This window comes from Schistocerca americana, chromosome 3 (assembly GCF_021461395.2).
Source record: "Schistocerca americana isolate TAMUIC-IGC-003095 chromosome 3, iqSchAmer2.1, whole genome shotgun sequence".
Taxonomy (NCBI): Eukaryota; Metazoa; Arthropoda; class Insecta; order Orthoptera; family Acrididae; genus Schistocerca; species Schistocerca americana.
The window spans coordinates 773,492,282-773,519,558 of record NC_060121.1 but is presented as its reverse complement, the minus strand read 5'-3'; the positions used below and the strand labels follow the sequence as shown (position 1 = coordinate 773,519,558).

General features: G+C 40.1%; 1 protein-coding gene across 1 annotated transcript in view; it reads right to left on the bottom strand.

Moving 5' to 3' along the window:
- Positions 1–785: 785 nt before the first annotated feature.
- Positions 786–27,277, bottom strand: part of LOC124605621 (cylicin-1-like) — a 65,445-nt gene continuing 38,953 nt past the window's right edge. Inside the window, exons 4-7 of the mRNA XM_047137431.1 lie at positions 22,639–22,798; positions 21,824–22,416; positions 3,953–4,021; positions 786–2,996 (exon numbers count right to left, since the gene is read on the bottom strand). Coding sequence (XP_046993387.1) covers positions 2,935–2,996; positions 3,953–4,021; positions 21,824–22,416; positions 22,639–22,798 — 884 coding nt within the window. The 3' untranslated portion in view covers positions 786–2,934. The remainder of the gene's footprint in view (positions 2,997–3,952; positions 4,022–21,823; positions 22,417–22,638; positions 22,799–27,277) is intronic.

Here is a 27,277-nt window from a genome sequence, read left to right as displayed (position 1 = left end):
GTACACTGAGAAATCTAAAATGATCAAGTGTATCCTTATTAAACAATGCCAGCAATTCAGAAGTGGGCTACTAGATTTGTTACTAGTAGGTTCGAACAACAAGAAAGTATTATGGAGATGCTTCAGAAACTAAGATGGGAATCCCTCAGAGGAAGGCAACGTTCTTTTCAAGGAACACCACTGAGAAAATTAAGAGAACCTGCATCTGAAGCTGACAGAGTGATCTTACTGCTGCCAATGTACACTTCACGTAAGGACCATGAAGATAAGATAATTAGGGCCCACACAGACACGTATAGGCTTTCATTTATCCCTTGCTCTATTTGCAAGTGGAACAGGAAAGAAAATGACTAGTTATGGTACAGGGCAGGGTATGTATGTAGATGTAGACATAGTTGTAGATGTAGAAGCACAGCAATATGCTACACACTGAGGGCCACTAAGATCCTGCTGCAAAACAATCTGGAATGACCTCATTGCCTACAGTCTATTTCTGATTAACTCTCCATTGGAGCAACGGTGCCCAATCTTAACCAATACACCCCCCCCCCCCCCCCTCTCTCTCTCTCTCTCTCTCTCTCTCTCTCTCTCTCTCTCTCTCTCTCTCTCTCTCTCTCTCTCTCTCTCTCTCTCTGTGTGTGTGTGTGTGTGTGTGTGTGTGTGTGTGTGTGTGTGTGTAAAAAATAGATTATGCATCTCTCTTAACATAAAACTAAAATACACAATATTTATAATGATAATGGATGTTTGTAAGCAGAAAACACATTTTTATGGAAACAAGGATGTATTGCCATCTTCATATTTATTAATTTGTACACATTTCCAGTGAAACATTGATATTGCGTTACACCATTCCCAATAGTAAAAGAGTACTAATACACACAACATAATGATTGCAAGAAAACACTGATCAAAAATAGCAGTAACTTCAGTTAACTTCTTTCATTTTTTTGTAAAAAGCAGTAAAATAAATTACAATATATATTAAAACAGCCAAAAATGAAGCTAGCTCCCCCCCCCCCCCCCTCTCTCTCTCTCTCTCTCTCTCTCACACACACACACACACACACACACACACACACACACACACACACACACACACACACAGACAGAGAGAGAGACAGAGAGAGAGTATGCACAACACATAAAGGAACATATATTAAACAATCTGTGCTATTTCCAATATATGGTAAAAAATGGATCCCAAAGTTCTTATGTATGCAAACTATTACTTTCACATATCATTTTGGCACAAGCTTTCTACTATTCCAATTTAATTTTATATGGATTAATGTATTACTCATAACAGTATGTCATGTTTAACTCACTCTTAACAGAGATCACAATTTTAATTCACATTAGCTCATGCACAAAATTTAGCACCGGAATATTTTTCTTAACAGACCATTGTAAAAACAGTTCACTTTTAAAGGAAAGAAGTTTCATGTTGAACACTTTCTTATTCCCTAGGTAATGCATATATGATTTACAAAAAAATATGATCAAACTTTGTACATTATTTAGTTGACATATCACATGCAGCATTAAATGATATAACTATGATCACATTTGTAAAAAAATAATTTCCATATATCTTATGAATCTTCAGATATGCATTGCTTATACATATTGCACAAACAGCATTATGACACAGTTGAATGCACCACAGATGTAATGCAAAAGGACTGTCAGTGTCTTGTAAGATGCCCTTAATACAAGTAGATGCATGCATAATGTGAAAGCCTTGTGAAATAAGGGGAACATTATGAAAATATAATATCAGCAAATTTTTCAGTGTATATGTTATTATATAGAAAAGATACTGACTGTACTGACAGTTGTTCCCCTTTTGTAACTGCTGTAAATCTCATAACTCTAAGAGAGATGGCCTTAAGTGTCTTTGACACGTATGTGCCCCAAAAATGGTGCTAGTAATGCAAGTTCCACAGGACAGATTGCACTTCTCAATAATTCATATATTATACTTCACACATTTACAAAACCCAACAAAATATTTTTATTGTTATCTTTAAACCATAGAAAAATTAAATATTCTTGATTTTAAATTAATTATATGAGATCTTATTGTCTTTAAACAAGAATGAAGTACAAGCAAAGGCAATGTGATTCAGTTCTACATCTCTATTCTTCTGCAGAGGTTTAAATACTTTCACTAAGATGAAAATTGAAGTACAGGTGATGAAAAATAATTACCTGTTCTCTCTCTTTCCCCAAATACTGGAAATTATGAAAAATAAGATTTATTTGAAGTCCAATCCAATATTTTATGCAAGTCTAACTCTTTATGCTCACTTTAGAGGTATAAGGACCAACGTTGTGAATTAACACTAATCTTAAGTCTGGCCCCACTTTTTCTTTAGATTTGCACGTGGCACAAAATCTGTACTACAATACCATTTAGCAACTGTTCCCCACACTACGAGTCACTGTCTACTGAAATACAGGAAAAAAATCTATGAGTTTTTTTTGAACACTTAATATTTTTGAAAAAAATAATGAAATTCTTTGCTCTAGTACATGGGCTTTAAGGTTTTTACAGCTTGGACTTTACTTAAGATTGTCCAATGCATCTCCACTTGTTCAACTCTTGTCTGACAACCCACATATACATAGGAGGTACTCTACCACAAATTGCCTTGAACTGCAGAAGTTCAATGGACCTTTCACACTGCCCTAAAAGAACACAACCTCCAGAAAGGAAGTCAAAAGTAGTACCATTTAAATGTGATTGCTCAGCAACCAATATTTTAAGGCTGAAATGCTACAGCATGTAGGCCATGAAAACAAACAGCAACCACTATAGCATACATAACTTCCAGATTTTAGTTGCCCAGGACTGTACAAAAATAAATCTTGAAATCCTCAAGACAAAATTTAAGTTTTCTTCCCTCCTTCATGGCGTGGTATCTCTCTTCAGAGTTCCTTCCTGACTTTCTTCTTGGCTTTCTTATCAGGCTTTGCCTCTTTCCACACATCTGTAAAATGAATAACATCTTATATATCTAATGAAGTTTTTATATGTTAAAGTTAAAAGCTCTCTGAAACTGAGTAAAGTGCAATAAAAACTTAGCTACATACTATGATTAGTATACCAGCTCAAATATTGACAAAGAAGGAGAAAGGAACTTGGCAAGACCTGCCAAAAAGAAACAGCTTGGCAGTTCAGTCAATCATCGTGCCTTGCGGGGTAATTTCAAGCTTAGACAATCACTTAACAACAGAAACTGTTGTCAGGTTGGTAGACTGCCTATCAAATTGGCATATGCAACAGCAACCTCTTTCAAACATTCAACAGTATCATGTTACATAAATCACTAATGATCTATCTCAGAGCAGTTACCTACAGTCAAGTTGATGAGCACTTTTTACAAATTATGGCTCATTGGCACCCTACAGAGAACACAACAGAAATATGGGGTGTGTTTATGGAGACAACAGGGAGGGCTGGGTCGATTGGTACAGTAGAAAACTTTCATCACATGATCAATTAGATGAAATACAGATGCAGAGAAAAATAAAAATGGAATTTTTTGAAAGACAGATAATTATAGCTATGAACTATCATCAGGCAGGTTTACAGAACAGGATAATCATCTGATAGAATTCTACTGCCTCCATAATATTGCATGTCATTTTCTGTACTATTTAACGTAACAAAGACAATGTAAGAGCAATGTAAACATTTTTTCCCTTCATTCCATACATAAATTGGCTGAACAGTTTCACATACAATGTACAACAAAGAAGTGTGTGGAATATACATTACAGCTCATCTATTCAGTAGATTGTTCAGTGCAGTGAATATTACAGGCCTCAGTTTCTACAATTATTTTCCAGGATTTTTAATCCTTGTACCGTGCTACAGTATAATTTTTTTTCAGTTAAGATACAGGCAAACTTTTTAAAACTAAAAAAAAGTACAAATTATTACCTCCAAGTTCATCGAAAGCTACAGCATTCTCTGGCTCCACCTTCTGTTTTGGGGCAGATTTTGAAGTCACTGAAAAATTTTTAATTATTTAACTTCAGAGCACAAACTGAACAAGATAATATTAATAAATGAAAAGCACCAGTTTGCTTTTGTTCTACAATATGGTGCTTTTCATTTATTATTATAATGTTGTTCTACCAAGAACCGATGGAAGATTCTGTTAATAAGATAATATTAATATGCAGTTGTCTCTAATATTTGGCCTCCTCTTCTTTCAATGAGAACAGATAAAAATGTGATCATTTTTATGTAACTACATTCAAGCCCTCCCCCCCCCCTCCCTCACTCTCCCCTCCCCATCTCCCTCTCTCCCCTCTTCTCCCCCCCCCCCCCCCACACACACACACACAAAAACCTGCCTCCCCTCCCCCATTTGATTACAATGCACAGCATGTTCATGCAGTCACATGAAACTGTCAGAATAGCCCTTCCTTGGGATGATGATCAACTTGCACGTCACATTGGCTTGAATTTCAATCATGTAGTCAACACACTGATCCTTCACATGAATTAATATTCTTGAGAATTAAATACAAAGTCAGTCAGTGCCAAATATGGTGAACATTAAGAGTGGATAACAATGGGAATTTGTTTATTCACTAGCAACTGCACTGCAACCGCAGCCATGTGATCTATCGCATTGTCATGGAGCAAGAAGAGAACTCCCTTCCCTTCCACTCTTGTGAGCAAACCCTCTGACTCGTATTGCACAGTTGATCCATGACACCCAAATAATACTGGGAATTTATAGTGGTGCTCGTGGGGGACAAATTCCCTGCGGACAGTGCTGCAAGCATCAATAAAAGGCAATGAGCAATATCTTCACTTTTGATTTTGTCATTTGCATCTTCTTATCAATAACGTCAAGTCTCATCACCTGTGATGAGTTTTTTCCAGCAAGTAACTGTTCACATTTTTCATTTTAATCAACTCGTGGCAGGCAACTACACAATGTCGTCCTTATCAGAGAGTCAGGGTGTGGGGGACGAACTCTGCACACACTTCTCTCTTCTTCAAAACAGCTCTGCACGAGAGATGATTGGTTTAGAAGATCAGAAATTTTCTCAATGTTTCCATCTGATGATCTTCAGATGGGATACACTGACCTCGCTGTCCTTGGGGGACATCGGCCCTCTTTGAAATGTTTAAACCACTCAAACACTCACGCATGACAAACAATGATCACTGTAAGCCTCTCCGATGGACTAATGTCTCAATAACCTTTTAACACAGTAAAACATGAAATCAAATCACTACTCACTGTCCCATTGCAATTTGCGACGACAACGTTGACACACTATGGCCACATATCCATTACTAAACACCAATGCTCACAACTGACTGATCAATTGCACCTCTGTTGCTTACAATTGTTAGTTCAAGCCGCCACTGCAATTACTACACTGATGTCACTTACAAACCAGGAATACAATCAGTCTCAGAACTTTCTGGATGGACAGTATAAGAAGGCAGATGGGAGTTGATGCACAGTGGGTTGACTTCAGCATGCACTACGGGGTGTGCATATAGCATCTAGAATTGACGTCCACTTTATTTTAGGTATGGTGAAGGTACTTTGAGACCATGGTGTTCATTGTGGGTAGTATAAAGCAAAGACAGAAGTATTATGTTAAAGAACAGCGGTTTTCTGAGCATATAAATCCTTCTAGGGAGTTAGATGCAGAAAGAGTGGCCCAGTGTGGCATTCACATCACTGTTGCCAGTTTCCAGGATAGACAATGGCTGGAGCATATGGCATGGGACAGAGACAAACCGAGCACACAAATTCTCTGTATCTTACATGAAGAATCCATCTTGTATCTGCCTTCTTATCTGCACACCTCTACGAGAACACTGCAGTTACAGTTTTAGTGCTCAAAATCATAGACTGTTTTACCTGAAAATCTCTACTACATTCTTTGATCACTGACAGAGCTTAACATTGAAAGCCTCAACCAAAGTAGTTTGGTCTTGAAGGGGAGACATGTCTTACCACAGACGTGAAAAAACATTTATTGTTGCTGTCACTGTCTAAGTATGCTACATCCTTCAAACTGACTTTCATTAACTCAGTCTCTCTACTATCTTAACCCTGCACACACTATACAGCAACAGCAGACAGTGTATGTATCACAGCTGCAGAACATTCTTCACTGTGACATTCGCACTGTTAGTCATATGCCAGCAAAACATGTTTATTGTGTTCCACAATCTTCTCTGTTCTGAGCAGGACAAACTGACACTACAGTTTTCATCTTGGGCTCTCTACAGTAGAAGTTATCTCTAAATCAGCAGTGTGGAAAAAAAATCATGCACATATATTCCCCATTACATTTCATAAACTATATTGAAACTTACATATTACTAAGCACTTATGTTTGCATGTGTGTGTGGTCGTTCTGTCGGACATGTCCGATGGTACAGACACCACAATGTTTTTTATACAGCAGCTATAAATATCAAATTTCCTTCGAAATATTTCTAAGTACCTATGAGAGTCATGGAAAATTCATACAGCATTGACAGTTACATACTACATTTGTGTTTGTCCAAATTTTTGCAGGCAATCATTCCCCTTAATTTCAGTCTATATAACATGATTTGGTATATTTTGAGAATTTATTGGAAACTTTCAAGTTTGTGCATAATACACTTACAATTTTTGAGCATAACATATTTCATAGTAAACTGATTGTTGTGAGCTCAGTTGCGTATCCTATTAACTTTGGCAAGAATATCTTTTTCAGATGATAATCACCCCCTAAGTGCATAAGTGTTACATAATTAATGCACCATTTCTACCGTTTTATAATCTTTTTACCAGTTCATTCTAAGGATGTGTTCGAAAGTTTAAGATCACAATGTAAACATAACTCACTCAAAGTCAACTGCTGTGGCATAATACTGTGTTTGGGTATATTATAATGGCCATATTGTGTTCCAGTTGGCTACCCGTTTCAAAGTGAACACTGTCTGCATTCTACTATTATGAGTTTGTTAGGTAAGTGTTTGTGAGCAAAGCCTTGATACGAAAGTGCCAGACACAATCTTCTGAGCAGCTTCAGGAAACCAGTAAATTTTGTCCTAGGTGTTTCTCTCTCTCTCTCTCTCTCTCTCTCTCTCTCTCTCTCTCTCTCTCTCTCTCTCTCTCTCTCTCTCTCTCTCTCTCTCCTTTTTTTTTTTTTAACTTCGTGTGTTGTAACTTCAGTCCTTAAAGGGACTTTTTAATGCTCGTACCGCAACACCACAATAACCACAAGTTTTAGTTTCAAGTTAAGCCCTAGCTGCTTACAGTTCAGAAATACAATGCAACAGTTGGAATGCAGCTCACTGTGAATGCATTTCTCAGGCACATGTTCAGTTAGTAATTGTTCAGAAGTAGTGGGTTATCATTCTGACTGTCACCAGAATGAATTTTTACCCTGCAGTGTCATGTGCACTGATATCCTGGTAGATTAAAACTGTGTGCTGGACCGGCACTCGAAGTCTGGACCTTTGATTTTTGTGGACAAGTGGTCCACCAACTGATCTACCAAAGTGTGACTCACATCCCATCCTCACAGCTTTACTTCCACCAATACCTTGACTCTTACCTTCTCTCCCAGGCCTTAACTATGTCATGTGTTCACAATATCCTTTCTTCCTGGAGTGTTAGTCCTGCAAGTTTTGCAGGAGACCTGTTACATTTGGTAGGTAGGAGATGAGGTACTGGTAAAAATAAGGTCATGAGGACACGTCATGAGTAGTGTATGAGCAGCTCAGTTAATATAGGACTTGCCCATGAAAGGCAAAGGTCACGATACCAGTCTCGGTCTGGCACATGGTTTTAATCTGCCAGGAAGTTTGTTTCTAAATGAAGATTATGGCATGTTGGAAGAAATGACGCCTACTGTCTCTGCTCTGCTCTGAGACTGTACCTGGATTATTCCAGTGACTGGAAGACAATGTTAAGAAGACCAGCCCTGCTCACAGAATTTCAGCAAAGCTCACAATTAGCAGAGTTGTCCCCAGAACTATTCTGGTCCCCCTGGTTTCAAGTCAAGTGGAAGGTTTTGAACAAGAAACTCAGTGGAGTTAGCTACAATGAATTTCAAAATATAGGTTGCCTTTGATGAGTAAAATCTCAAGGATTTTTTTCCACATGTGCAAAGGTGTCACTCCACCTGCAGTTCTAGTAACTTCTGATTAAAACTTGTTTCACTATGATATTTATTAGACAAATGGTAATATTTCTTCATATAAAACTGCACTCGGCAAGCCACTTTATAATGTGTGGCAGAGGACAGTCTGTGTACCACTGTCATATCCTCCACTATCCTGTTCCAAAAGCAAATGATGCAGAGAAAGAACAATTTCTGGTAAGCCTTCACCTGAGCTCAGATATACATAAAAGGCAGCAATAGATTGCCGACTCTTATAGAAACCGCATCATGTTGCGCAAAACTCTTGTGGCATCTTTTGTGATTACTAAACAAATCTGTGATGAAATGCAGTGCTCCGTTTTGGATCTTCTCTATCTCCTCTGTCAACCCCATATGTACAGGAACTAGACTGATAGGCAGTACTCAGGTATCAACCAAACGAAGGTTCTTTAAGCTACCTCCTACATCTTCTGAGGATCCTTCCAATAAATCTCAGTCTGGCCTCAATCCCTTGGTGTAAAACCGAAAAATGATGTGCTGTGGTCTATTTGCCTTGACTACTTCAGTCCGATCACAAAGCTGGTCTGACATTCCACATGTTCAAATCTTTTTCATTAGGCAACAGTGCATAACTGTACTGGATGCATTTCAGAAGTCACAAATCACAGCATAGGCTTGGTAACTGGCTGCTTGGCACAGTGTTAGTATCTTCGTCCGACATGAGAATCATTTACATGAAGGCAGTGGTCCTTCCATTTACCTGGAAGTGGAGTGTTGCTCAATAATAATTGCAGCTGATGTGACCCTTTAAATCATGCAGTATTTTCTACTACATTTAATCTCTTGCAGTAATTATATTTTAGGTATGCTGAACTAAGTAAAACTATTTGAAAATATCTTCAAAAGGATGTGAGAAAATACAATGAAAATTTCTTAATATCAACAACTGAAAATTCCACAGAGAAAATAGAACAAGAACATATGTCACGTAGATACAACATTCATTTTCTTTTGATGGTAGATGAGGACCAACACTGACAACAGAGAGAACATTTTGTAACTATTCATACATTTAAAGAAATATTAGTATAGTTTAAGTAATGAATCACAAAACAGATTCGTTAATAATGAAAATAATGGCATACCAGAAGTAATGTTAAATTAGTTGTATGAAATCATTTGAAGAATGGTGAAAATGAATGGTATATGAAAAGTAAAGTGATGGAAAGGATACTTGCAAAACTATTTTTAGAATGTCTTTGGAGAAAGTCACTTCCCCAAATCCGACCACTGCAACTGCCCTGTTAAAAAGTACTTTGCATCTATCACCAAGCTCTGCAAAATGAAGAATATACACAGTCCAGTCACATTAATACGACCATCGCCATGCTCTGTGTCAATATGCAATAACCACTCTCACAGGCCTGGTGGCAGCACTAATAGTGGAGGGTATATAAAGTATGTTGGGTGTTAAGTGGAAAATAGCACTGTAATGTGGAGATGATGTAATTTACCTCTCATCAAAAAGAGTGTGATCAATGGCTTTTAGGTCAAGGGTGCAAGCATTTCCGAAACAGCTAAGTTTGTAAATCATTTGAGTACCACCATGGTTGAAGTATACCATGCATGGCAAAATGGCGCTATCCAAAACCAGCAGTGAGGTAACTGTGGTGCATCAGTCATAGATGAAGGTTGCAGAAATGAGGACAGGCAAGCTCATTGACTACCCCAAAGAACCATCAGGCTACCAGCAGTGTCTCCTCAATTACCATTCAGTGAATGTTGCTGCATATGGATCTAGGCAGCACCCATACTGACTGCTGTTCATCGGAGATGAAGGCTGGAATTTGAATGTCAGTATCACAACTGGACATCCCCCCGAGTGGTGGCAGGTGTTTTTTCTGATGAATCATGTTTTATGCTAAATCAGACAGAAGGTTGTTGGCGCGCACAGTGTGAAACGTCTGAAACCAAATACTGCAACCAGGAGGGAGCGTTAAGCTCTGGGGAATGTTTTTGTGGCACTTCCTGGGTGATCTTGCCATACTGGCACGCACAATAGATCAACGAAAGTATGCATCTATCCTTGAAGAGCCATGTCCAACACTACATGCAGTTTGTTTTTTTCCTCAGCACAATGGCATCTACCAGCGCGACAGTGCAATCTGTCACCAGGTCACAGTGTACACGCATGGTTCGAAGAGCACCAGCATGAGTTTACCGTACTCCTCTGGCTACCAAACTCCCCAGATTTAAACCTACTTGAGAATCTGAGGGACCACTTCAATCAGGTTGTTCACACCATAGATCCTCAACCAAGAAACCTTGCACAGCTGGCCATGGCACTCGAGTCGGCATGGTTTCACATGTCGATACCTTCCAGAACCTTATTGACTCTTTCTGCATGTCTCGCAGTGGTCCATGCTGCAAAAGGTGGTTATTCAAGTTTTTGAAAGGTGGTCACATTAATGCGACTAGACAGTGTACTTATTAAAATTGTCTTCAACAAAATAGCAAATCATTAGATATTAACTGAGAAAAGGAACATTCTACATTTGGAATAACATAGCACCATCTTTACTAACAACCAGACAGAAGCAACACATTTCTTAAATCTATATGGATATTGAAGTATATATGTAAATACTATTGATTCTATTACAAATCATCAGCACAGTACAAAATTCTGAACAAAAGGAGGAGTTTAGGAGGGAAAGTGTGTGTTACCAAAACTGTTCTCAACTGCCTTAGAGGAAGTTCTCAACTCCTTAAAAATGGAAAGCAAAAAAGAAATATGAGCCCATAGAACATATATAAACCACCTTTGTTTACTGATTTGCTTTATCATGGATAAAACTAAACAACAAATAAACTTAATACAAGAAGTCTGACAGTAGGATTGAAAGTCAACTACAATAATACAAAAATTGGGTACAAGGAACAAATCAAAATGAAAGTTGTATACATTGCCAGTGAAGTTATATGATCAGTTGAGGAATTTTTGTATTCAGCACAGGTGAAGATGATGACTGTATAGATAAAGAAACAAACAGAATACTAAAAAATTATCTGAAAGGGTTATGGCAAACTAAACAGTGTTTTGAAAACCAAGTCTAAAATTTTCATGAAACATTAAATTTACAATTAAAGTGTAGAACCATTTCTGACATATGCTAATCGAACATTTTGGGAATTACTAGAAGAGACAGGAATGAAACATCTCAGCAACTGGTTACAGACTACTCAACTTATGAGATACAGCACAAAGACTATCTCACTATGATTGCACAATCCTCAGAACAAACATCTTTACATCACAGTTATCTCCATAAATAATAAACAGTTTGTAACAAAACATAAACTAAATTCTTACAGGCTTTACAGTAGAATAAGCATTTAGTATATTCAAACGCAAAATTAAGCAAAAGCTTCCATAAAGTTTGTGTGTTAACCAGTAACTGTAAGAAAACAGTAAAGAATGTTTATCATGTCTAGTTTAATTCCCACACTAATTCAGGAACATATATTGGGGAACTCAACAGCAGCTATTCATAGTTCCCAGTTGCAAAGAAAGCAAACCATGAGATTTGTAAACCAATCTCAGGTATAATTGATTCCTTCTTTATTATGTACATAAATTACATAACTCCTCTGTTCCTTAAAATAATGGAAATAGTTAAGGGCAACTGCCAACAGCTCCACCACAGTGGTAGCACCAGTTCCCATCAGATCACTGAAGTTAAGTGCTGTCATGCTGGGCTAGCGCTTGGAAGGGTGAGCATCTGGTCTGCCGAGCACTGTTGGCAAGCAGGGTGCACTCAGCCCTTGTGAGGCAAACTGAGTAGCTACTTGACTGAGAAGTAGTGACTCCAGTCTTGTAAACAGATATATGTCTGAGAGAGCAGTGAGCTGACCACATGTCATACCATATCCGCATCCAGTGAAGCCCTTGGGCTGAGGATGACATGGCTGCTGGTTGGTACCATTGGACCTTCATGGTCTGTTTGGGTGGAGTTTAGTATAGTTAAGGGCAACTGACTATTAAAGCAAATTGATATTTGTGGCCCTACTACGATACACAACAGAAACTTCTATTTGACCTATCCCAGCAATTAGTGTATCACAAATTTACTTTTCGGATGGGAGTAGAACATGATGAACTCTCTGATATTACAATCTTTAGTGTAACATTCACAGCATCAATGCCTTCATTATATAGATGAATATTTAAGTATATCAGGTGTGATCAAAAAGTAAATTTCATTTTTCTTGAAGAATCTTTATTTATTCAACGTCAACTTAGTCCCCTTCACAGTAATCCCCCTGAGACATAATACACTTGTGCCAATGCTTTTTCCAATCTTTTAAGCACTCCTGGAACTCGCTTTTCAGTATGGTGTTCAGCTGTTACAGCAATTCTTTTTTTTTATCTCATAAACGGGGGCAAAGCGGCGTTCCGTCTCTTCAGCCTTGGGAATAGAAAGAACACACCGGGGATTATGTCTGGCGAATGCGGTGGCTGAGACAACATAATGGTATTGTTTTTTGCCAAAAATCATGAAGCACTGAGGTGTGAGCAGGAGCATTATCATGATGCAATTTATAGGAGTGGTTTAGCCACAATTCTGTTTTTTTTCTTTGGACTGCTTCATGCCAACAACGCATAATTTCCAGATTGTATTCCTTACTGCCCACATAACTACACAGTAGGAACTCATGATGCACTACCCCACTGTAATCAAAGTAAATAGTGAAAAGAACCTTCAAATGTGATTAAACTTGTGGAATTCTTTTTGATCTTGGCTCTTCAGGCACTTTCCATTGGGACAATTGGACCTTGGTTTCAACATCCTACCATACACCCTAATTTCGTCACCTGCGAGAACCTTTAGAAGCTCTGGATCGTTGGCTACTTCAGTCAGCAATTCCTGAGCAATGTTCATGCAACTGTTTTTGGTCAAAATTCAACAATTTGGAATAAACATGTTTCATGCCCAAAACACCCAAAAAAAATGTTTGGCATGAGGCAAAAAAGGATATGCCGACATCATCAGCAATCTCTCTGACAGTGGTTTGGTGATTTTCCACAATCATTTTTTTTTACTTCACTAATAATTGATGTGTTAGGGCATCCAGGGAAGTCATTGTCTTCAACATCTTCTCAGCCCTTTTTGAAGACTTAAACTATTGTCTTACTCATAGTAGATTCAATAAAAGCCACAGTCACCATTTCAATTGCAATACTGTACTTTCATTCATGTTTCAGGCATAATTTAACAGAAATTCTATGAACAACCTTTTTCGAAAGTAAAAATTCTCCGAGCACTCAAAAACAAGTATAATCTTTTAACTGTCAACAAACTAAATATTCAAAATAGCTGAAAATGAAAACATATCAGAAACATGTGTACCAACAAGACAAAAAAAATTTGAGCTTAAAAAATTTTCTTTTTTTTTTATCATCACACTGTGTAACACAATGAAATAGGTTAGATCACTACTCACCATGTAGAAGCAGCATTCAGAAGCAGATGGACACATTGCAGTAGAGAATAAACTATTGGACACACACACACACACACACACACACACACACACACACACACACACAGAGAGAGAGAGAGAGAGAGAGAGAGAGAGAGAGAGAGAGAGAGAGAGCCCAGTCTTCTGAACCAAAGTGGAAAATGACACCTGACACCACCTTTTGATTCTTTCAATTTATACACCTGACAACTCAGATGGCAAACATACATTAGAACGTAAGTGGTTAAAAAGGGGCTTTTCCATCATGAAATGAGGACCACCAAAGGTTCAGGACAATGTGCACAAAGTGGCGGGAGATCACCACTTAACAAATGGCAATGACTTAAGTGACAGTGCCCAATACACAACCTAGCTAAAACGATCTAACGGCGAGAGGGCCGAGAGGAGTCTGCCAAGCCACTGGAAGAGGTTTAATTCCCCAGAGCTTGTTCCCATGAAAAGAAGAACAGTGGTGGTGCCGAAGTGCCGACAACACCTGCGGAAATACGACAACACAGAGATCCTCAGAAGGAATGGAAGAACTAAGGGGCTGAGGTAGGACGACTACAGCCTTGGCAGCCGTCTCGTTTCCTGTCACACTGACGTGACCAGGAAACCATATAACCATCATAGTGAGTCCCTCAAGAGTGAGCAAGTGGAAGATTTCTTGGACCTGTTGCACTAAGGAAAGGACTGTGTACAGCACACAAAGTCTCTGAAGGGCACTAAAAGAATCAGAGTAGATGACAATTGAAAACACTGTCACAGAATATACTGTGTGGTTTGATACAGGCAAAGAGCTCTGCTGTAAATACTGAGCAGTGGTCCAGAAGCTGATACCAAAAATCATTGGTGTCAATGATGAAGGCACACTCGACACCATTGTCAGTCCAGGAACCACCAGTGTACACAAAGGTAGTATCGCTAAGTTCCATGAGAAGGTAGAATAACTTACAGTGATAAATTGAATCTGGAGTAGTTTTCTTAGGAAGTGAACGAAGTCCAAGGTGAACATGGGCCACCACGCAAAAGCAAGATGATGAAGGGTTCACACCCACTGGGAAAGATGCAGGTAGTGTGAAGTTAAGCTCCTGGAGCAATACCTGAAAGCAAACTCTAGAAGGTAACAGAAGAGGGATGTGTCACATGATGGTGGTCAAAGGAGCCTTTGAAGCACGGGGCATAGCACAGGTGGCCAATCATGGCAGACAAACACCATATGACTGAGGAGAACATCGCGCCAGTAAGACAGCAGTAGTTCGGCAACACTGCACAGAGATTAAACTGGGCTAGTGTAAAAGGCACCTGCATCCAAATTGATTCCATGATGGTGGGTTGTATTTAGATCACATAAGATGGACGGATGTGCACATGCATAAACAGAACACCCATAGTCTAGTATCAAACAGACAAAGGATTGGTACAAAAAGAGGAGGATGGTCTGATCTGCTCCACAGGATGTACCACTGAGGACATGTAAGACACTGAGGAACTGGGTACAGCAGATGGCCAGGTGAGACATGTGGGAGGAGTAAGAACATTTTCTATCAAGCATGAGCCCCAGGAATTTTCTAGTTTCAGTGATGGAAGAGCAATAGGGCCAACATGTAAATATGATTGCAGAAACCCGTTGCACCACCAGAAATTCACATAAATGGTTTTGTCAGAGCAAATGCGAAAGCCATTGTTGACACCCCACGAGTAAAGACAATTGAGACACTGCTGAAGATGCCACTCAAGGAGACAAGTCTGTGGAGAACTGCAATAGATCGCAAAATCGTCGACGAAAAGGGATCCATCGATGTCCGGTGGGAGTTACACCAAAATAAGGTTAACGGGTATAGCCAGGAGGTCAAGGCTCACGACAGAGACCTGAGGCACCAGTTTTCCTAGATAAAGATGTCCGATAAGGCAGAATCCACACATATCTTGAAAACTCTGCCTTTTAAAAATTCCTGAAGGAAAGGGGGCATGTAGCCTTGGAAGTCCCATGTGTAGAGAGTATGGATGGTACCAGTCTTCCAGCAGGTGTCGTAGGCTTTTTTCAAATCAAAAGAACATGGCCACATTTTGGTATTTCTACAGAAAACCCGTTCATGACATGGACTGCCAAGGTGATGAGAGGGTCGACTTCAGAAAGGCATGCTCAAAGTCCACATTGTATCGTGGTTAGTAAATTGTGAGATCCGAGCCATCATACTAGCCAGGCATGTTCCATCACTTCACACACACAGCTGGTGACAGAAATTGGGCAGTAGCTTACCAGGCTTAGGTATGGGAATGACAGTGGCTTCATGCCAGCATCTGGGAAATATGGCATCTGCCCAGATGCGATTGTACATATGAAGGGGAAAGTGCTTGCCTGCAAGAGAGAGGTGCTGCAACATCTAAATGTGATCATCGTCTGCAGCTGGGGCGGAAGATCAGGATGAAGTGAGAGCATGGTCCAGTTTGCTCATGCAGTATTGTAGTATTAAGGATTCTGAGAGGACAAGGGTTTCACCCAAGCCTCCTCTGTTCATTTTCAATGGGGAAGACAAGGTGAGAGTGGGTGGAGTTCAAAATAGCGGCCTAAGGCATTGGAGATAGCAACTGGGTCCACAATGATGTCATCTGCTACAGTCCCAGAGAGATATCAGAGGTTGGCCCACACAATGGAAGAGGGAGTGGAACTGTTAAAAGAACTAGTAAATGAAATCCAGCTAGATTTTTTGGTATCCCAAAGAATGTGACGACACTGTGCACACAACTGTTTATAATGAATACAGTTCGCCATTGTAGAATGATGGTTAAAAATGCAGGGAGCATGTCTATGTGTGAATTGCATTACAGCACACCTCAGTCCACCAAGAGACCGGGACACAGCATAGTGAAGATGAAGTGTGAGGAACAGAACATTCTGGGGTGGTTGGATAACGTCTGTAATATATTCTGCCTAGTCATCACAACTGGGGAAATGTTGTACGTAGAAGGTCACAAGGGAGGAGTAAAGCCCCCAATAGGCCTTAGAAAGCTGACAATTGAGTTTACACGTAGGTGGGTAGGAGTCAGCAACCAGATAGCATATGGAAAAATGGTCGCTCAAATATGTGTCAGAGAGAACGGAACACTCGAGACGAAGGGCAAGCTGGGCTGTGCAGAATGAGAGGTCCAAATGGGAATAGGTTTTCATGGAATTTGAAAGGAATCGGTGCTTCAGTGTTAAGGCAAATGAGGTTGAGTTTACTGAGAAGGTCAGCCAAGAGGGCACCTCTTGGATGGGTTCTGGAAGAGCCCCAAAGGGAATTGTGAAAATTAAAGTTACTGAGCAACAAAAAGGGAAGAGGGAGTTGCCCAACAAGATGGAAGAAGTCTGCCCTGGTGACACCAAATGACAGTGGGATGGAGACATAACAAAGAGAAAATGTGAAGTAAAGAAGGAAAATGTGGAGCGCAACAGCTTACAGGTGGGTGTCCAGTGAGACTGTTTGACTATGAATGCCATCCAGATGAGAAGCTTTGCTGCCCCATGGAATGGAATTCTGTCTTCAGGGAAGGTCAAAATGGACCGGGAAGAAAACCAAGAGGTCAAAGCGAAAGTGAGGACGCAGTTTTGTTTCCTGGAGGCAGAAATCAAGTGGATGCTGCAATTCCAGGAGTAGCTGTAATTCCTCTTTGTTTGATCTAATCCTGCTAACATTCCATTGGAAGACAGTCATGATGGGGAAAGGGGAGGAAGGAAAAAATGGAAGGTTATCACCTCAGCAACTGCTGAGTGCCAGCCTTCGAAGACTCACTCCTACAGCATGCAGAGGCTGGAGGATCCCGCTCCACGAGATCTACAGAGGCATCGGCATTCTCTCTGGTTCAGTCTGTGGATTCCAGGGCAGAAAAATGGTTGGCGGTGCACACTGGCAAAATGGAGGTCAGCCAGGTGAGGGTATGACGTGGCAACACCATTAAAGAGAATCTCTGAGTCAGCAAAGGAGAAGACCGTTTGTCTTTGATTGATTTCTTAGAGCCTTTGTGATTGGAAGATGAAGACTCAAATGTTTGTTGGCTGGAGGAACACAAAATATCTTCAAGGGATTGCTCCTTTAATCCTTTATGGCCTGCCAGTTGTGATTCATGGGATTTTGTCAGCGAGGGTGAAGATCTGATGGCTTATTGCACAGCTGGAAGAGAAGAAGACAGGGGTTCTATTATGAAACTAGGCAATCTTATAAATTGGAGTGCTGAATTTGAGGTAACAAGTCTGCTTGGTAACATCCTTTGTGGAGTGAGGCATAGCAACAATGGTACTGTAAGTGCCAGACAGTAAAATTTAGGGCTTTTGACTAGCCAACAACTTGCGAGCAACAGGGTAAGGTACTTTTTCCTTCACCCAGATCTCCTGGATAGCCCACTTATCAACATGCACGGGACACTCGTGGGGCGAAGCAGCATGGTCTCCATCACAATTATTACAGCGGGAAGAAGGAGGCACGCAATCGCCCTCTGAGCATTCCTACCAGAAGTAACATATTTGGCAGTGAGTGTGGTTGTAACGTTGACACTGATAGCAACGCATTGGGTCTGGGACGTACGGTCGGACTGTGATGACTTCACAGCCCCCTTCCATCTTCGATTGGAAACACTGCTCGATCAAAAGTGAGAAAAAGGTTATGCATAGGAACAAAGTGGTATCAACCATTTTCATTACCTGATAGACTGCAGTGATGTTCTGATCCAAGAAGTAAGTTTGGAATTCTCCCTCAGTCAGACCATCAAGCAGCCAAGCATAAATCACACCACTCAAAGAATTCAGCATTCAATGGGCCTTGAAACAAACAGGATAGTTGTGGAGGAGAGAAGCTGTATGCAGGTTGAAAACTGCTATTGGCCTTTAAAAGAAAAGTACCATTATATAAACGAGATTAACATTTCACAGGGCCAGCAACTGCATCAACACCTTTCTGAATAATAAACGGATTAATCGTAGCAAAGGACGGACCTCCTTTGGTTCCACAAGGAACTGAGGTGCAGCTGGGAGATTCTTTGAATCTTTAGCCTCATTCTGTTTACATTTAGCAGACACAGACAGAGATTATGATGAGTGGCTCACTACAAAAAAAATCCTCCACAATTGCCGTCATGTCCGACGGTGCACTCCTTCCAACTGCAGGACCCCCTAGGAGGGGAGCTCACCTATGCCAGAGGGACCAATTGGCAATTTGGATAGTCACAGCTCAGGCAGTCACCCCTTTCTGGGCATGACCTGTGCCAGGGGCAGAACCTGTAGACCTGGGGCTGGGAATTACGCAGTACTCAGTAACCTGTTACATGTCAAATGCCTGGGCCAGCCTTCAAGAGCACACAGGGAGGAAGAAGAAACAAAGGAACCTCAAACACCGAAGCGGAGAAAGGGTACGAGACAGGGAACAAAGAGAGAAAGTAAACAAAAAGATGAGGGGCTGTTCTGATGCTAGGCTATTAAAACCTTAGAACACATTCCCAAAATTATCCCACACATGTTCCCCAAGGGAGGCGAAAAAGAACAGCAGGAGGATAGACATTCAATATTGAAAGGGAAGAGGTGCTGCACAGGCTGAGACCCCGTGATAGCCAAGCACAAACTCACCAAAGATTTGTGAGCCCTCTGAGGAGACCTTTACACCTGAATCAGAGTTTCTTAAAATTCTCCTAATAAACCAAAGTCAACCATTCACCTTCCCTACCACAATCCTCATATGCTCATTCCATTTCAAGTCATGTCACTTTGCAACATGATGCCTACATATTTAAACAACATGACTGTCAAGCCGTACACTACTAATACAGTATCTGAACATTACAGGTTTGTTCTACCTTTTCATCCATATTAATTTACATTTTTCCATATTTACAGCTAGGTGCCATTCATCACATCAACTAGAAGTGACTGTCTAAGTCATCTGTATCCTCCTACAGTCACTCAACAATCACACCTTCTCGTACACCATAGCATAATCAGTGCAGATTGCTGTTCACCTGTTTCCCATACCATTTATGTATGGACAAAACTGCTTCATTTACTTTCCTTACCACATCACATGCCTGCAATGTTACCGGGTGGCACTCAATCTTATTCTGAGCAGTAGTCCAAGTTTTGGGTCATCTGTGTATGCTTTACTGCTATGTACGCACTTATCTTGTAAGTAACTTGATGTGTGTAGCATCTCGCACACAGGATGCTTACTTAGTTCATAGGACCAATTCAATACAACACTGTTACATCTTCTGGTAGCTGGATATTGGTGCACATGAAGAAAATGGAGAAATGTAAGAAGCCTGCAGGCAGGAGAACCACTTGCACAAGAGCAACTCACACCAAAGACATACGAGCAAAATGCAACAGACAGACTGTGGACAAAACAACAGACCAGGACAAGGACAAACAATCTAGACAACAAGGCACTAAGTGAAGCCTTCACCTCAATGATGAAGTCAAGGCCCAGAGAAGCGGAGGGACAAATGCAAGATGCAACCAAAGATAGTAACCAGGTGACAAGCAAGGTAGTTTTCAAGCAGAGAGAGATTCAAAAATATCACACACGAGCACTGAACTGACCAGCTGTGCAGTGGGTGGCCGCCTATATATCAGCTGTGTGGCATGCTATTGGCTACCATATTCATGTGGCCCAAGATGGTGGTGCTTTCACCATCTGAGCACAGCACTAAATGGCTACAGTGCTCCCTAACAGTCATAAAGTCCACCTCCTCTGACGGTGAAGTTGAAGGTGAAGAAGAAGAAGAAGAAGAAATACATAGAGAGGAGACTGGAATAGAAGATGTAATTACACTAAAGGAACGCATAGCCAGGTTAATACATGGTAGATGGACCAAGTAGGTTGTTTGCAGGATTCCAAGAAATAAGGAAAAATTAAGACAATGACCAAACAAAAGAAAGTAAATCATACAAGAAAATGTGCAGTATTAACACAAATGGCATACAACTGAAGATATAAGACAGAAAAGTCTAGCGATCAACCTTTCTCCATCAGTGGATGTCTAATGAATGATTACTACAGACAATATTCAAAATTGTCAAGCCTATTACCAATGGCCTGTACCTATTAGGTCATCTAGTGAATGAAACAGAGACTATACAGTTGTCCTTTAAGTTAATGTATGTCGAGACGACTTTTCCTAGACGGTTTACTAATGCCTTCTTAAAAGGGACGTTAAACTTTTTAGAATACAGAGTCCTTGTTTACTGCTGCCAGTTTATATCAGGGCCCCTTCATTATTGTGGTTTTTACGTTAAACGTGAGTATAAATATATGGATGAAAGTATGTAAAATAGAATTATTATCTACAATTATTCTCATGGCAACGCAAATTCTTCCATGACAGAGGTAATACTTCCAGGGGAGTAATATCTGTTTAGTATCTCCCCATACACTTTTTATCTGTTACTTTAATGGCAAGGAGATGATACCAATATGGATAATAAATTGGATTCCATCTTCAAATACCGAAGTGTCAACATTACAACACACACACTGCAATACATGAGAAAACTTGACAATTAATTCTACAATATACCTTTAAATTTTAATTAAAGCATTGTTGGCAGAAATTTCCATTATATTTTAATGCACGACTGGGTATTTCACATAGATTTTTCAGTGACACACTAAAAATTACTATTTTTTTACCCTGTGTCACTTTTCTTGCTGGGGTGCCACACATTTCAATTAAAATAACTAGTCTTATTTGTGAATAGTGCAGGTAACTATCCCATGATACAAACAGTGAACAGTGATTTTGTGCTTGACAAATGAAATTCATCCAGTACTTCATGCCATCACTGAACTAAACTACCAGTATGACTTAACTTCCTACATTGTTATTCATAGGACAATTGTGTCCCAGAAATGCTATTCTAATGCTCAAACATTAAAGACAACTTTACTACTCCAGGAGATAGTAAGATGCAACAAAAACAATTTTCACAAGCAATATTTAACTAAAAGTAACACGAACATCACAAACATACAGGTCAAATATGGGGACTGTAGATATATCCAAATATTTAGGATTTTTTCAAGTGAAGTGCTTGGCAAGAAGACAATGAACATACATATATTTATTTATTATGTGAAGGTTTATACTTTCCACTGAATCTTAAGCCAGTAATACATACCATCTGCTTTAGGTTCTGTCTTCTTTTCCCCTTTCACATCCTTATTTTCGGTTTTAGATTCCTGCTTCTTTTCTACCTTTTTGTCTCCATTTCCATCCGATTTCTTCTCAGATTTATCAGCTTTTGAGGCCTTCGTCTTTTCAGCCTTTGAATCTACTTTCTCTTCACCTTTCTTCTCAGTCTTGTTTTCATTTTTTTCACTCTTGGGGCCAGGTTTTGTTTCTGGCTCAATTTTTTGATTAGCCTTTTTATCTCCTTTACCTTCATTAGTTTTATCTGGTTTTGTGTCCACCTTTTTTTCTGCCTTTGCCCCAGTTTTCTTGTCTTGTTTCACATCTGCCTTGTTCTCTGATTTTTTCTCACTTTTGGCATCTTGTTTTTTTCCTTCTGATGTACTCAACTCTTTACCTTTATTAGAATCACTTTTCTTTGGGGCTGTATCTTCAGTACTATCAACTTCCTTGTCTTTTTCTGATGTTTCAGTACCTTTCTTATTCTTCTTTTTCTTTGACTTAGTTGGTGTGTCTGGAGAGACCACTGTCTGCGGCTCCACAGTGAATGGTGTCAATATGAGCTCAACAGAACCATCATCCCTAAAACAGATGAAGACTGAATTAAAAGAACAAAACAAAATTAAAAACACATTATGCAATTCAAAAAGTCTTACATATTAGCTCACTATTTTCAAATTAATGGTTTTTCTAGGGACAACCAAAATTATGACAAGTGGAGTTTTACCTGTTGAAATGTTAAATTAAGATAAACGTTTGGATGATAAATTCTCCAACAAAATTTTGCAAATAAAAATTACGTACTTTATCTTATTTTTTCCTTTCTCATTAGATTTCTCATCAACTGCAACTTTGTCTTCTTTTCCCTTGTCAGTTTTTTCATCTCCACCTTCATTATTGGTCTCTGAAGTCTTATTTTTCTTCTTCTTCTTGCTTGGTGTCCCAACTTCTTCTTTAATGAAAGCTGAAACGGTTCACCATAACAGAAAACTTGGAAAAATACAATTATGCTAAGAAGATATAGAAAGTCTAAAAGAAATAGTAACAGTAATTGTTTACACTTTATTTGCACAATAGTTGCCTAAACCTTAGTGTAAAAAACAAAAGAAATGAGATTTGCTGTAAAGAAAAAGCACTGTCCACAAAAGTTCTTAGGTTACATTTTGCCTCCACTCTTTAACTTTATGTTTGGCGACAAGTACTTTGTGCACTGACAGATCACAGCAGTTGTATCTAATGACATATAACCAGCTAAGAACAAATAAATGTCAGTGCAACATTTAAAAGACTTGTATAGAAATTTGGAAGAATTCCACAAAATTTTTGCTCTCTTATTTCAGATAATGTATCATTTAATTTGTTAAATAGTCAGATTAACATTTTGACAGAAGAATTTTTACTTTATATAAAATGGAAGCGGGAAAATATTGTCTGCTAGATACAAAGCTCACATGCAAGAGTATTTTTAGATTTTAATTAATGTAATTCTGTGGTTTAAAACAGGGATTTAACTAAGAATTTTGTGACCTCAGTGCTAATTAACTTTTAACACATAGAAATGGAATCAATGATTAGTCTGTTGTTCTCACAAGTCGAGTGCTCATTCAATAATTTACTGAAAATAACTTCTGGTGGCTACAGTTAAAGCAAGTACTTTTTTTTGCCCACAATTTATCCACAGTCATCAGGAAAGGGCATTTCAAGTTAGGATGGATAAAAGTTGTTTAGACTGGTCTGACTGCAGTGATAATGATCAACACTTTAAAAGTAAAATTAAAGAAGCTGAACAATGCCATCTTTTACAGGATACTGAAAAAATTCAATATCGTTTTCATTTACAGAAAGTCACAAAGTCTGATCTCAAGCTTTTAAAATTTATATAATTGCTGTTTGTACTTGGAAATTTCAAACTTGTTCAACTTTTTCATAATTAAGTACAAGCAGCTATTTCTCATTTAATTTGTCAAAATGGTAACAAATCCCAATAACTCTGTAAAACTTTAAGTGATACTGTGAGGAATTACTAAACAACTTATTTGCTTCATTTTTATTTACTAAGTGACAAAGACACAAATGTTATCCAACCAGACTTGACTTAAGAAGTAACGGAATTCTACCAGCAGTTTACAAAAAAATATTACAATACAACATTACTGGTAATTAGTTCTGAGTTGTCGACAACTGCTACATGATGACCTAGAACTCATCACAAGTAGTTAAGTGAAAAATACAAGTGGATTTGCATTCTCTGCAATCATCAATCTGTGTGATCAATCAATATTTAATAGAAGCCTATGATACAATGATATGAAAAATATTGACTGGCAGGGATTCAACTTTTAAGCGCACACAATATTAATTTTGTGCATCTGTTGAATTCTGCGCATGGCAATGTTAACAAAACAGTTCTTTATTAACAGTGGCTTCTGTGAAGAGAAACAGAATGATAATAAGGGCTACTCAGCTTTCTCATTTACAATGTATGTAGCATCCCTTAACAATATATCTGCTATCCCCTGACAATATATGTGGCATCCTTGCCACCAAAATTACTTTACTGTATGGTTTCTGAGTTTGATTCCTTATCATACTATGAACTTTGAATAAATCGCCACATCAGGGACAATCACGGAACATTCATTGACCCTTACAACTTTCTCACAATACTGTTTGCAACACAGACCTCAGTGAGATGGTTGGTTGGTTTAAAAGAGGCGGGAGGGGGGAGAAGATACCAAACTGCTAGGTCATCGGTCCCTAGTTCCGAATTAAACAATGCCACAAGGCTGAGAATAAAACAAACAAGACTTACAACACAAAATGGAATGAAAGAAAAAACCACAAGAACGACGGAAGGGCAACAAACACTTACACTTAAACGGACAAAAGGGGACAAGAAAACCACAGAAACACAAAAAACAGGTAGAAGAGATTAAAACGACAAAGTAGATTACCATGGCTGGATGTCCATGACAATACAAAGAAGAAACCAGCCACTATGCAACACATTGAAACCTTCACCCTAAAAGCACTATGGTGGAGGACACACAGGGACAAAGGACATGCACTAAAACTAAGATTAAATGATAAAGCCCACCCTCACGAATAAAACAAAACTAAATCAGCCGATGAGGTGATTTCAGCGAGTCCGGTAACCCAAGATTTCGTCGCAGGGCAGTCAAAGTGGGACAGTGCACCAAAATATGGGCCACTGTCAACCAGACACCGCACTGATACTGAGGTGGGTCATCAGGCGCAGGAGGTGGCCATGGGTCACCCAAGCGTGGCCAATGCAGAGCCAGCAGAGAACCACAGAGTCCCCACAAGAAGCCCTCATCGAGGACTTCTACACATTTGTAGTCTCCTTAATAGCATGCAGTTTGTTGTGCATACTGAGACTATGCCATTCTGTCTCCCAAAGCCAAAAAAACCTTGCGGCATAGAAACAAACGCAGGTCAGTTATCGGAATGCCAATCTCCATAAGCGGTTTCCGTGTGGCCTGTTTAGCCAGCCTGTCAGCAAGTTCGTTGCCTGGGATTCCGATGTGACCTGGGGTCCAGACGAGCACCACTGAATGACTGGACCATTCCAGGTCATGGATGGACTCCTGGATGGTCGCTACCAAAGGATGACAAGGGTACCACTGGTCGATAGCTTGTAGGCTGCTGAAGGAGTCAGTACACAGAAGAAATGACTCCCCAGGGCATGAACGGATGTGCTGAAGAGCACGAGAGATAGCCACCAGCTCTGCAGTGAAACCACTGCAGCCATCGGGCAAGAAATGCTGTTCAATATGTCCTCCGTGGACACGCGCAAAGTCGATGAGACCATCAGCCATTGAGCGGTCGGGGTAAACCACTTCGTGGCCTCAGTACATGTCATGAATCGAGAGGAAGTGGAAACAGAGAGCTGCTGGGTTAACTGAGTCCTTAAGGCCATGTCAAAGGTCCATGCGAAGCCACAGCCTAGGTGTACACCATGGAGGTGTAAGTGAATAGACCTCAAGTATAGGTAGTACAGGCAAGGACTCTAATTTGGATAGAAAAGATCGGGTGAAAACTGCAATTGTCAGCCTTGACCTGGGTTGTTGATGCGGGAGATAAACCATCGTGGGTGGGAAAGAGAGACAGTAATTCGGATGCGCAGGAGAACTATGAACATGTGCAATGTAACTGGCGAGCAGTTGTGCACGCCTAACCTTCAATGGAGGGACTCCAGCCTCCACCAGGACGCTGGTCATCGGACTCATTCTAAAAGCTCCCGTCACTAATTGAACGCCACAATGGGGCACTGGGTCTAGTAAATGCAACTCTTAGGGCACTGCCCAACCGTAAACCAGACTCCCATAGTCAAGGCAGGATTGAACAAGGGCTCTGTAGAGTTGCAGCAGTGTAGAGCGATCTGCACCCCGGTTGGTGTTGCTCAGGCAGCAGAGGGCATTGAGGTGCTGCCACCACTTCTGCTTAAGCTGAAGAAGGTGAGGAAGCCAAGTCAATCGGGCATCGAAAACCAGTCCTAAGAATCAATGTGTCTCCACTACAGTGAGTGAATCATCATGAAGGTAAAGTTCTGGTTCCAGATGAAAAGTATAACACCAACAGAAGTGCATAACACACGACTTTGGGGCCGAAAACTGGAAACCGTGGGCTAGAGCCCATGACTGCGCCTTGTGAATGGCTCCCTGTAGGTGCCACTCAGCAACAGCGGTACTGGTGGAGCAGTACGAAATGCAGAAGTCGTCTGCATACAGAGAAGGTGAGATGGCCAGCCCTACAGCTGCTTCTAGACCGTTAACTAAAGCTAGAGATAGACTCAATATAGAGCCCTGCAGGACCCTGTTCTCTTGGATATGTTGGAAACTATGGGAGGTACCAACTTAGAAATGGACAGTATGAAGTGACAGTAAGTATAAGATAAAAATCGAGAGCTTGCCTTGAAGGATTTGATATCACCAGGTGGTGTCATATGCTTTTCGTAAATAAAAAAAGATGACAAGAATGTGTTGGCATCTGGAAAAGGCTGTTCGGATGGCAGACTCGAGGGGGACAAGATTATCAGTGGTAGAGCGACCCTGGGAGAAACCGCCCTGGCATGGAGTCAGCAGGTCACATGACTCCAGGACCCAACCCAACTGCCGACACACCATACGTTCCAGCAGCTTACAAAGAACACTGGTGAGGCTGATGGCTATCCACATCAAGCAGGTTTTTACCAGGTTTGAACACCAGAGTGATGGTGGTCTCTTGCCATTTCTGTGGAAAGATGTCATCACAACAGAGCCAGTTGAAGATGACGCGGAGATGTCGCTTGTAGTCAGACAAGAGACGGTTAATCATCTGACTGTGGATCCGATTCAGCCCAGGAGCTGTGTCGGGGCAATGTACAAGGGTGCTGAGGAGCTCCCACTCTGTAGAAAGGGCATTATAGGGTTCACTGTGGCGT